This window comes from Colias croceus, chromosome 11 (assembly GCF_905220415.1).
Source record: "Colias croceus chromosome 11, ilColCroc2.1".
NCBI lineage: Eukaryota > Metazoa > Arthropoda > Insecta > Lepidoptera > Pieridae > Colias > Colias croceus.
Window position 1 is genome coordinate 971,050 of NC_059547.1, and position 13,919 is coordinate 984,968.

Sequence of the window (13,919 nt, forward strand, 5' to 3'; positions counted from 1 at the left end):
ATATATTATTATTTCAAACAAATTAAACCAACAACCAGTGTACCGAGATCCACTGCTCAACGGCCACTGACCTTTCAATGACAATCCGATAAGGATTTCCAGACGTTTCTAAAAATATTAAAAATTATAAAAATGCATTCAGGTTTGTGTGGATTTGAACTCACGACCCGCGGATCGATGCTCCACGTTAGTTCCACTGAGCCACTCGTACGATAGCTCAAGTTGTGAAACTGCGTTACAATTCTTGTTAGTTTACCAAACATAACATTCCCCCAACCAACACAAGAAATGAGATGTCATAGTCTATGCATCTCATTTCTTTCATGCGTTATGTTCACGCCAGAGTGGCTTTAAATCCTTAGCATGCCAAATACCTATTGACTTACCATGACAATTATTAAGACGATAGATGTTATCTGATAACTTAGCTACTATTATGGCTTTTTCAAATTTAGGTGCTAACTTTGCCATAAATTTATTACTAGCATTAGAAAGCAACTTAGTTCTTTTCCAAACTACATCACCTATGTTAAAATTTGCCCGCCTACGTTTAATATTGTATAATTTTGAACTTTTATAATGCGAGGTCTTAATTTTATGCTCAACATCGCGAAAAAGTTGGCTTCTTCTCTTTAAATCCATCAAATAATCATCGGTCTTAATGACGATAGAGTCAACATCTATTATTTGCGAATCCCTCGAATTTAAGATTTTTGGAGGTACAGCAGTCTCCCTACCAAGAAATAAGTATGATGGTGTAAAACCTGTTGTTTCATGAATCGATGTTCTAATGGCATGACCAAAATTGTGTAAATGTACATCCCATTCATTATGTTTTTTTTTATTTATATATGTTGAGATCATAGTGCCAACAACTCTATTGACGCGTTCTGTTGGGTTACTTTGGGGATGGTAACTGGGCGTATACCAGATACTGGTATTGTATTTTGTCATCAAATCCTTAAATAAATGGGATTCAAATTGTTTCCCATTATCTGAAATAATCGCTTGAGGCACTCCAAACAGTAAAAACTGTTTTTCAATGATGTCACAAATCTTATCGGCTTTTCCCGTTCGTAGGGGAAATAGAAGAACAAATTTACTAAATAAACATGTAATGACAAGTAACATGGTGTTACAGTTTTTACTTTTAGGAAATGGTCCCATGAGATCCAATGAAATCACTTGCCACGGTCTAGTGACTGTTCGATGACTACCCATATGCCCTAAGGGTAATTGTTGCGACACTTTTGCTCTTGCACACACTTCACACTTCCCAACATACACCTTAACATCATTTAATATGTCAGGCCAGTAATAATGTTGTTTTACTCTAAATAAAGTTTTCCGTACTCCCAAATGACCTGCCGTGACATTATCATGGCAACGTTTCAAAACATCACCTCTGAGTGCATGCGGAATGTACAATTTCCAGTCGTTAACTTTATCTGGATATTGCTTCAGATGAATTTTCTTATATAATAACCCATTTCTCACTTGCCAATTAGGAACCTGTCTGCCACTAGTAATTTTTAATACTTTATTTCTATACCATTCGTCCTTATGTTTCTCTAAAATGCTGAAAAAGTTACTTTCTATACAGTCTCCAAGGGCATCAATGGATCGTGATAAAACATCAGGAACAACGTTAGATTTACCGGGCCTATGGATTATATCGAAACTGAACTGCTGTAATTTCATGGCCCATCTCGCAAGTCTACCATGAGGGTCTTTCATTTTATGAAGCATTTTTAGTGCACTGTGATCAGTGACGACTGCGAAATGCGATCCATCTATGTAGGGTCTGAATTTTTCTATAGCATAAACAATGCTCAAAAGTTCTCTTTCTGATGTCGTGTATAATTGTTCTCGCTCATTAAGTTTTCTACTAAGAAACGCTATAGGTTTCTCGACGTTGTCAACCTTTTGAGATAGGACTGCTCCTATACCTTTACTTGAAGCGTCGCATTGAATAATGAAAGGTTTATTAAAATCAGGACAGCAAATAACTGGCGTGGTGGTTAAGAGTGTCTTTACCTTAACAAATGCGTTATCTGCCTCATCAGTCCACTTAAATGTTTTTGATTTTCTCCCTTTTGTCAACTGATGGAGGGGTGCTGCTATAAGTGCAAAATTTTTAACAAACCTTCGATACCAACTTGCAATTCCAATAAATCTTTTTAAATCTCTTAAATTTTTAGGTCTTGGGAAATTTATAATAGCTGACACTTTTTCAGGATCAGTACGCAATCCATCTTTATCTACAATGTATCCCAGAAAACGCATACTTGAACGCGCAAATTTGCATTTTTCAATATTTATTGTTAAACCAGCATCTTTTAATATGCTACACACTTGTTTTAGAATGTTCAGGTGTTCCTCTAACGTTTCGGAACAAATAACAATGTCATCCAGATAAGCCCAAACTTTGCCCTCTAAGGCATGAAATAAAATATCCATAAGTCTTTGTTGTGTTTGTGATGCATTTACAAGACCAAAAGGCATTACTTTAAAATGATACAACCCTCGACCAGGCACTGCAAACGCTGTCTTCTCTCTACTACACTTATCCAGTTCAATTTGCCAAAAAGCCGTTTTAAGATCCAGAGTACTAAGAAATTTTGAGTGTCGCAAGTTGTCTAATATAGAAGCCACTCTAGGCAAGGGGTATGTGTCTCTTTTAGTGACCTTATTCAACTGCCTACTATCTAAACAAAGTCTATTGGAGCCATTTGGTTTTTTAACTAGTACTATTGGAGAACACCAAGGACTGTAAGATGGCTCCACTACATCCATGGCTAACATTTCATCTAGTTCACGTTCAATAATTTTCTTAATAACTGGAGAAAAATTGTATTGCTTTTGGTATATCGGTTTACTATCACCGGTATCTATTGTATGCTTCAGAATCTTTGTTCTACCTAACCCTGACCCAATTTCTTCCTTAATATAATTAATAACCTCATATAAAGACTTTTTTGGCTTTCATTTAAATTTTCTTCACTTATAATTGCTGGTTCTTCATCTGATACCGTATTAATATGTAGCCCTTCTTTTATATCATAACTTTTAAATGTAAACCCTATATCAAATAATTCAAAGAAGTCCTTGCCTAAAATCAGGTCTTGAGACAAATTAGGCATTACCAATATCGACATGACGTGAAATTTATTATTAAATTTAATGGGTACATCAACAATTTCAGAAAGAGTGTGATTAGTTCCATCTGCAGTAGAAATGTAAACGGGTTCTCGTTTCTGCGTCTTCAAGTTTACAACCTTTATATATTCTATAAACCTTAAGTTACCCACGGATCTAGTAGCTCCCGAGTCCAATAAGCCATTGACTCTTCTACCAAGGATGTCAATACATACGTATGACCTATTATCACACTCCTTCCGAAAGGTGAGAGGAGAAATTACTTCTTGTGACATGAATAGCCGAACGTAATTTAACCAGTTCTGCCACTCAATACTATCTCGACCACGGGGAAAGGTTAGTTGGCAGTGTCTTGCCCTTCCCCTTTCTCGTTTCCCATACAATTACATTCTTTAGATGTAATGCCAAATCGACCACATCTATAACAAAAAAGTCGTTGCTTGGGTGCTGCACAAGATCGAAATAAGTGTCCAGATTCACGACAATTCCAACATCTTTGTTTATTGCTGTATGTCTTTGGAACTGAAGCTTTTACTTCATGTATCTCATGATTATTTTCAATACTAGACTTATAGGCTAAATCCGGTTCCATAGATTTATTAGAAGATTTAGGTTCTTTGAAGTTATCACAATTAATTTTGGTTCTTTCCAAAATTCTCAAAACATTAACCAAATCGGAGATAGAAGAAAATACGTCCCTACATACTGCTCTTTGATAGTACGGTTGAAGATTTTTTATAATTATCATAATTTTCTCCATTTCCGAAATTTTGTTTGGAAGTCTATTAAATAAATTTTGCATGACAGATACATAAATAACCACAGATTCATGAGAACCCTGTGTTCTAGATTTCGCTTCAGTAAGCAATTCTTCTTGATAGTACGGCGACTGAAAATTACGTTTTAATAAGATGACTAGTTCATTCCAGTTTTCTTTCTCTATTAGCGCGAAACCAAATTAAAGCATCTCCCTTAAAAAAATCAATAGCGTGTCTCCAAAGATCTTCATCCGTTGCATTTCTAGCGTATTTCAATTCATTCACTCGCTCAATAAAAGCGTTAACACTAATACTAGTGTCGCCAGAGAACTGAACACCCCATTGGCTAATAGGCACCAACTTGTGTCTTAATATTTGAGTCACTTGAGCATCATTTACTGACGTCGAGTTAAAAACGTTCGCCGGTAATTTATCATGAAAATATTGAATGCCTAAATCATCATGAGCAAAGCTAACTCGCTTCTGTTCTAAATCTACTTTCGAAGTGCATTCTTTGTCTAAGTACTTTTCGTAGGGGACTTTAGATGTCGATGGCCCAATGACGTCAACATCCAATTCATTAAGTATCTTATGACTATCTTCACCCAATGATTTTTGTAGAATTTCTTTCATTTCCTTAGTAATTTTATCATCATCCTCCATATCATCCTTAGCCTCTAAATCACTAAGTAATATTACAGCCTTATCCGACAAAGCTTTGTGCTTCTCCTTATCTAATGTTTCAGCTGCTTCAATGAATTTTAACCTATTCATCACATGAAATAAACGAGAGACTAAACGTTTATAAAGCTGCTTATCGGGTTTTTCCTTTAATTCGGACACGTAACGTAAAATGCAATCTAGTTTATCTGAGCATATATCTAATTCCTTACTAGGATTTTCACTACATTGGCTGGGTGCTTTTAATTCATATGTAACCAGTTTTAAATTTTCAACATGTAACATTTTTTTTAAAACAAGTTTTAATGCTGAGGCTAAGCCCCCTGGATGCACGTATCCACGGCACGCGAGTTCAAACTCCACCTCATCCTTCAACAAATACTGTGGATCCATAATTAAACGGTAGGTATACTATAAGAATTTATAAGAATTTATGCGCTTGTAAAAACCGTGCAAGAAAGGATAAGTTGTCATATCCTCAATTAAATATGTATAAAAAATCACAATCCATGAAACACTTTAATCTTATATTCTAGCATTCCACAAAATATACATATAACAACAAATCCACAAGACTAATAAAATACAAATATTATGTTGAAGTATTAAAGCAACTTAAGTAGGTACATGAATTCCTAAAAACAATGTATTTAAACAAGCTGCAATGCTGAATTAAAACTAAAAGAATTAATAAGAATAAAGCAGGCTATCTATTATGATACTCAAGTACTATTAACTCGCTAGCGAATGATACAAATTCATTTATCTCGGTGTAGGTAATTAAAAATATCAAGCATAATATGTTTTTGTTAAATTAGAATAATTAGAGTATAAATAAAATAATCCCATTGTTTTAACGTTGGGCGCCATTATGTTATGGGTTATTTTTCTTAAGCACACGATGATATGAATTTGGAAACAAACAACTATGCTATTATAAAGAAATCGTTTTATTTCATTGACGTACACAATCAATGGTAATGTTAACTTAAAGCAAGAACTACATGCACTTATTACAAAAAATTAAAAAAACGGTTAGACTTAACCACAGGATAATAATTAAGTGGTAAGTAGTAACTAACTAGCTTATTTTAACAAAACTTATATCTAAGTAATCTTAGCAAATTAATGAGGGCGCCAGGAAGATTTTATTCATAAACGGGATCCTTCCAATCCCTGCCTTTAGTTAGCTCCGGTAGTAATAAATAGTGGTATGGATATCGAATGCGTATAATTTTGATCGTGAGATCGAAGGCGTTTCATATAGGCTACAAACAAAACACAATTTTATTTACTTTTGAGTTTCAATAATTTTAACATTATAGTACTAAAACTACGACTTACCCCTTCTCGCACGAAAATAATAGCACAAACTTAGGATAATAACACTTATATATATTATTATTTCAAACAAATTAAACCAACAACCAGTGTACCGAGATCCACTGCTCAACGGCCACTGACCTTTCAATGACAATCCGATAAGGATTTCCAGACGTTTCTAAAAATATTAAAAATTATAAAAATGCATTCAGGTTTGTGTGGATTTGAACTCACGACCCGCGGATCGATGCTCCACGTTAGTTCCACTGAGCCACTCGTACGATAGCTCAAGTTGTGAAACTGCGTTACAATTCTTGTTAGTTTACCAAACATAACAATGTAATTATTTCCAGAATCATTTCATAAATACACAAAGACACAGCGACTTATTTAAAATCGGTTGAGTTAAATCTGGTCTAAGAGAAGTTATGTCACAATATAAATACCTCGAAATAAGACTTATTGAAGCGTTATATTTAGGCATTGATTGATGAATTTCATGAGTATTTATTTAAGGTAGAAATGGTCTCACTCAAGTTTCTAAATCGGTACCTATTTATGAGATAAATACACGGTTTTCAATGTAAGTAATGCACACTATTTATTATCATTATAAATAATTAATTAGGCAGTTATAATGTTTTAGACTATTACGAGATATACTTCTTTGCTAGCCTCGATTTGCTTTACAATTACGTTAATTTTGTACCCATTTTAATAATCTGCACAATCATGGTTACCAAGGCGGGAAATTGTTTGACGAAGCATTCAGTGTTGCCAGTGTGAAATTATGTATCTGTCATTTGTCAATGTCAAAATTGATTATTTTGAGTCTGTGGCTGTTTTTTTTATTTTTAATTATTATTATTACTGGTATTATGTGCCATATTATGATTAAATTGTGTTTCGGATTCGGTATATTTGTAATTTATTTGTGTTTTGATGAAATAAAGCTATGCAATACTTTATGCTTTTTCGAGTCAATTATGGTGCGTATGTTACATTTATATACACTGTGGTCCTCTTTACATTGTAATATAAATTTATTTTTATTTAGCAGCTACAAAAGTCTGTAAAAAAATTGTGTTAGAATGTTTTTTATTAATTTATTGGCAGCATAAATATAATTTTAATGTTTTTATTTGTTTTTTTTTTGTTATATCGGAATGTAAAGAGGCTCATTGAATTCTGAAGCACGACCGTGCGAATATAAACGATTGATAATTAGATCAAGTGTATGAGTTTACAATGAGTAAATAAATGGATAATAATAAAACCTGTTTTTTATTTATCACTACGAATATCATTTCCTATTTCCCATCCTTAAAATTACTATACCTAGTGTGTTATCATACAAAATGAGAATATTTTTAGAGATAACTTACTAAATCGAAGTATGTAAGCATATTCATATTCATTTTAATTGCTGATCTCGTTTTCCTCTCAACTCACTCAGCCGATTTTCCTCTCTGACTGGCAAACAATGATACTTACTTTTAACATCAAAACTTTCATACTTTATAATATTATATACATTTATAGCATAATTTAGTCTGTAATCGCTTTACAGTCACTCGACTCTTTATTTTAAGGTGCTGACAGAATAACAGCGTTACAGCCTCAGCTGTAATATTTATGCTGAGTCAGTAATCCCTTTCCCTGAGGTGATACAGATATAATATAATATTATTACGTCTACATTGTTATGTTACATACCTACCTTTTTTTGAAGTTATAAGTGTTGTCTGTAATTTAATGTACTGTATCATTTTTTGGGAATAAATGTGTTTCTATTCTATTCTATTCTATTCATACACAATACATACGAATTTTTGCAGCAATCCAAGCCTGACGACCGTAACGTAGGTACATACAGAAATACACGAGGTTCTTACACAAAAATATCTAAGCAAAAAATCTCCACGTAAGGACGATTCGATTCGAATCCATATACCTATTATAAATGCGAAAGTAACTCTGTCTGTCTGTCTGTTACTCAATCACGCCTTAACTACTGAACCAATTCGCATGAAATTTGGTATAGAGATATTTTGATACCCGAGAAAGGACATAGGATAGGTTTTATCCCGGAAATCCTACGGGAACGGGTTTTTTCTTTGAAAACGCGGGCGGAAAGCTAGTTTGATATAAAATTAAATTCTATAAATTTTATTTAGAAATGGAACATTAATAAAAATCGGTTCATTGCAAATGGTGTAAGTCGTCAAAATAAAAATAAATATCCCTCATATTCAAGTTAGACTAGACCGTAACTATAATAAAGGTACACCGAACCTCTTGTAACCCAATCAGTTGATTTGGTGTCATCTTGGGAGTGGAAAAAAAATGAAAATCCAAGTCGCTACAATCACTAGTTCACAATATCATCGCAAAGATATACTATTTATAGCATTAATAATAATTAATTTCTGCCATCGCCTCCGCACGCAAAAATAGATAATTCATGAAAAATCGTGTTTTTAAATTTTTAATTATCATAAAGTATTTTTTAATCACACTGTAGAAATATTTCGTCTTTATTGGCTTTATTATTCTTGAACATGGCGGTTATTACACGATGTCATCATGAATCGTTTTGAATTTGGTATTGGTGATATGGAATATCACTACATATTCAGTATCTAAATTCAGTATTAAACGAAATCGCTTCTCGCTGATTGTCGGTCTGGTCCTAGCTTAGATTAAACGCTACGGATTGTGATGTGCTTTTTTCTAATGCATGGATAGATTAGAAGACTAGTGTACGACTAGTGTAGTGACTAGTTGGGCAACGCCGCCGCAGGCAGAAAGCTAGTATCGTGATACAAAAAAAAACTAAATTGTTTGTGCGCTCCAAGTATGCTCCTCAAAGGCTGTAGTACCTTTCTTTAGTTTAAATAATTATAAAAGACGTTAACCTCCTTGTATCTATCACATATTTTTATAATATTCCAGAAACATTCCACATACGCTAATGTAATTCAAACAAATAACAAAAAGAAAAGCAAAAGCTCATTGTGAAACAGCGACATCGCGGCAGTAAGGGTTAATCGGATCAGTTATAAATTCATGATGTTTGCTGACCTTACATTGTTGAAATTGCGTTATTCCAACGCTTGCATGTTTTATGAAGTTTCTGTGTACGGAGATTTATTGGTTTATTGACGGACTTTGAATATGCTAGTCTCTCGATTTACTTTTTAGAATGTATAGTTTTGTAGCGTTCGTTTTATGTGTAACTAGCTTTCCGTCCGCGGCTTCCCCCGCTTTTTGTAAACCTTATAAATTATATACAAAAACCTTCCCCTTGAATCACTCTATCTTTTAAAAAAAACACATCAAAATCCGTTGCGTGGTTTTAAAGATTTAAGCATACAAAGGGACATAGGGACAGAAAAAGCGACTTTGTTTTATAGTATATGTAGTGTATTCTAAGTAGTGTATTATAGTATAGACTATGTAGGGCATTCGAATATATTAAACTGGGGATTATTAAGAGGTTTATGAAAAGAACTTGAGTTTTCTGTAGGAATATTTGTGTGTACGGGGATTTTTTGAAATGGGTGATGTTTTCAAATGGATGACTGCCATTTTGACGTGATTGTAAAATGTAAATGAGCTGAATAATCTAACATAAGTACCTAGATAATTTAGAAATTAAAGTCTTTTTAACGGATTTTAAACGCGATTTAATCATCAACGGTTTAAAATCCGTTAAAAAGTCTTTAATTTCTAAATGTATAATACTCGCGTAAAATCAAACCCTAGAAAATACTACCTAGATAATTATTACCTACTCTATAGATATATACTTACTCTATAAGTATAATGAAATGAAAGGTAGGTATTTATAATGTTTATTGTTATAAATTAAAAACGCCATAACGATAAAAACGATAACTTTATTATTCCAAAAATTATGACAAAACTAGGTATTTAAAACTACTTATTTCAATCAATAACTGGAAACTGCATGTCAGTTTTCTTGAGGTTTTCCTTCATGTATTCCTCGGCTTCTTTTCTCAACTCTTCTGTGTTGAAGTAATTCACCCAGTTACCGGATTTTCCTGTAAAAATTAATATTTTAATGCATATTCGGTTTTAATTAAAATCTATATTCTTTTAGGTAAATTAGTTGGCATAATATTATGATTGGTATGAGATGTCTAGGATTCGATCTGGGTACTTAAAAAAAAGTAAGTATTAAATTTTCGATCATCTTTTAGTCAAAAATAAAATCGATTAAGTGAACCAATTGTGAAATACATAAGTCCAATATACACATCTCACTTATTTTTAATGTTTTACTACCTACTTTATAATGCGATTAAAGTCATTATTTTATATTTAATTGTCAGGCCATAATATATTCACGAAAACTTGTACATAGAATAATATATTGTATGTTGAATATCCTAGTGGATAAAAATAATAAGCAAATAAATACATACCCTTTCTCATGAATTTCATTTCTGAGTCTTTATCGTCGTCATCCGTTTTTAAAGAATGTTTTTTCATATTATCAAAGGTCAAATGTTCCGCAAGTTTGTCCTTCTGTTCGTCTGTGTAGACCTTGCCAAGAAATGTGCAGACTCGGTCAATCACTTTTCGTAAATCCTGTGTTAGAGAAAATAGTTTTTAACGAATCTCTCCAAAACTATTATATTCTACAATAGATTTTTTTTACCAATAGACAAGACGCGGGTTCGAATCCCGTCTCGTGATCGATTTTTATGTGCTTAATAAAATATGTATTATTATCATTGTATGGTTTTTGTATCGAACTAAGTATCTCATTTATAAAAGAGCGTGTATGCCGAACATACGTGTCAAAAGTGAAACTTCTTTGACAAGATTTCAAAGATACCAAAATCGTCGCCATACTCCATGACGTGACCTTGAAAGTATACTCTCAACGCGCCTAAAGAAGTTTCACTTCAAAAAACATATTTAATCCCTTTGTAAATAATTACCTTTTGCATTTCTTCATAGAACAAGAACATCATGTTTGGACTGTCACGTTTCTGCCACGCTTCTTCGATGTGAGGGAATATTGGCATGTGGAGAACTGAAAGTGGAAAATAAGTATTTGTAGCTGAAGATTTTTTCTTAAAAAACTATTTATTTCAGATACCTAAGATAATCTACTAATTTATAAATAATACAACAGTATTAGTACCTAAGTACCTATACGTAAATTTAAGATTTCCCAAATCAGTGAAGATTTCACATAATATTATTTACTTAGTGAACATAAATATTTTAGTGAATTACGTTAGGTTTTAGAATATTATTATTAGATATTATTGTCTGAATTTTGTTCGCTGCATTACAGAGCTCTAAAAGGTGGTCAAAACATATCACAGTTTAGCATTTATTTAACAAAAAATCTATGATTTTATAAACACTGCAATACAATCGTAGATATAAAAAACCGTACAAAAAGGGCACATATTTATGATAACTTACTCAAATTCCGTTTAAAAAGATCCCAAAACTCCGTGAATTCCACGCCTTGTTCGAAATAACGGAACAGTTTGTGCATGAAGAAGAAAGACACGGCCACGTCTAGAGGATTGCGAGCTATGTAGAATACCTGAAGAAATTAAAAAAGGATTAAAAGAAATTAATAGAATATTATATTTTTACGTGTTTTATTTAAAACTAGCGGTCCGCCCCGGCTTCGCCCGTGGTACATATTTCGCATATGCAAATTGGTTCAGTAGTTTACGCGTGATTGAGTAACAGACAGACAGACAGAGTTACTTTCGCATTTATAATATTAAATAATTAGTATAAGTATGGATTAAAAAATATTTCTTTGAATGGTCAGAATTTTTTACTTTAATATCTGACTCTAAGTTTTATTTGTATGGACCTTTGGAGTTTTGGACCTCCATTTTAGAGTATTACGTTTTGATGGAATTGCATTCTGAAACACAAATAATTCTGAAAATGATGTATCCAAAGTCAAACCGATTGCAGCCTTTATTCTTAATTTACAAATTGAATAAAAGCAGAGCTTTGAATTTATTTGAAAAAACTATCTGACTCTAAATACAAGTTATTGGAACTGAAAAATATTTGGATTTGGTAATCGAGTAGATTTCACACACTAACACAAAGCTCTTCAGAGAGTTTATTAGAATTGGCAAAATATTCTGATACCTACAGTTTTCATCTATGTAATATAATATGTACATTATGAGCCGACTCTACATTTTAACATGGTGAATCAATTATAATTTTGTATATTTATAACAAAAATTTATTTATTTATATACCAGATATAAGAAAAATATTTAAACAAAGGGTGTAAATAATAAAGAACTTTTGATATCATTGTAAAATTAGAGAGAAATACATATAACATAATATTTTTCTTGTACTGCAAAAAAAAAAAATTAAAAAAAAAACTTTAATTTTTAAAATTTAATGGTCTTACCACAAAACATTACACAGTCTAACTTTAGACCAGGGATCTGTTACTATAGTACTACTAGCTTACCGCCCGCGGCTTCGCCCGCTTTCTCTAAAACGATTTGAGATTTAAACTATCCTATCTCTCAAGTTGGATCGAACTGCACATGGTGTGCGAATTTTATTATAATCGGTTAAGTGGTTTAGGAGTCCATTGAGGACAAACATTGTGACACGAGATTTATATATATTAAGATAGTTGTCTATGTGAAATACGACAAAACCAGATTAAAGAGAACCCGCGCTTAAAGTTAAACTCTGTCTAAATTTTTTTACCGACAAAAAAAAGGAGGAGGTTATCAATTCAGCCGGTATATTTTTTTTATGTATGTACACCGATTACTCCAAGGTTTCTTAACCGATTTACGTGATTCCTTTTTTTGTTCGATGCGGGATGTCGAATTGTAACTAAGCACTTAGTATTAATCCCGTGCACCGACATCAAACCTTTTTAGTAAAATATACCACATCTAAATAGTAATATGTGGTAATTAATAATATCAAATCTTTTATATTTTTTACTTTTCCGTTTTTGAAGTCGCTTGTTTTTAACGCAGTTATTTTTATTGTGGTAAGACAATATTACTTTATAAATTTATAAAGAATAGAAAAAATTCGATCACGAGGCGGGACTCGAACCCGCATCCTTTCCACATAAATTCAAATTCAAATTGCTTTATAAAACCGAAAGAATAGAATAAATTCGATTGCTCAGGCGGGTCACGAGTGGCTGAGTTGGTTAGGCATCCGCCCCGGAATGGCGCGAAGGATGCGGGTTCGAGTCCCGCCTCGTGATCGAATTTTTTATAAATTTATATTTATAAAGCATTTGAATGCCATAAAACCAAAAATATCAATTTCAATATTACTTTACCTTAGCAGTATCAACCAGCTTGGGTGGCAGAAACTGCATATTAAGGTGTGTCTTCACAAACCGTGGTGATGGTAGTGTGTGTAAATCTCGATAATCGTGGTATGTAGCGCGGTGGCTAGTGGTGGGGGGTGGCTTTGATACTTCTGAACTTTGGGTTGGGTATCTGTGTAGAACAGATATTTATTTATTTATAAATACTTTATTGCACTTAAAACAAGAAAATAAAAAATACAAACACTTTACGACAGCTTACACTAAGTCTTATCGCTTAGTGCGATTTCTTCCAGACAACCTTTGGTACAATAGAGGAGTAAATACATAAATAGATATATATTAGGTTAACAAAAAATATTACTCTTTATAAAAACAAAAAATGCAAATTTTGCTATTTATTTTATTCTCAGGCCTTCATTTTAGACTCGACTGAACCAATTTTTATTAAATTTATTAGTTTTGATATCTTATCTTATATAATAAAAATGAATAAGTTGGTAAGAGTAAAACCGATTCTATTTTATGTACGAGGATGGTTCTCATGGAGAGAAAACGTCAACAATTACCACGGGCGAAGCCGAGGAGGACCGCTAGTCATTTATAAAAATCTAGTACAGAACATTTTCGATACCGTCGAATTTGCTAATAAA

At 32.7% G+C, this 13,919-nt stretch overlaps 1 protein-coding gene across 3 annotated transcripts in view; it reads right to left on the bottom strand.

The window, feature by feature from the left end:
* Positions 1-9,803: 9,803 nt before the first annotated feature.
* Positions 9,804-13,919, bottom strand: part of LOC123695491 (sulfotransferase 1C1-like) — a 34,160-nt gene continuing 30,044 nt past the window's right edge. For all 3 annotated transcript variants that reach the window (XM_045641357.1, XM_045641355.1, XM_045641354.1), the window contains 5 exons: positions 13,276-13,438; positions 11,391-11,517; positions 10,895-10,989; positions 10,373-10,538; positions 9,804-9,988 (listed from right to left, as the gene is read on the bottom strand). In XM_045641357.1, the coding sequence (XP_045497313.1) occupies positions 9,873-9,988; positions 10,373-10,538; positions 10,895-10,989; positions 11,391-11,517; positions 13,276-13,438 (667 nt within the window). In that variant the 3' untranslated portion in view covers positions 9,804-9,872. The remainder of the gene's footprint in view (positions 9,989-10,372; positions 10,539-10,894; positions 10,990-11,390; positions 11,518-13,275; positions 13,439-13,919) is intronic.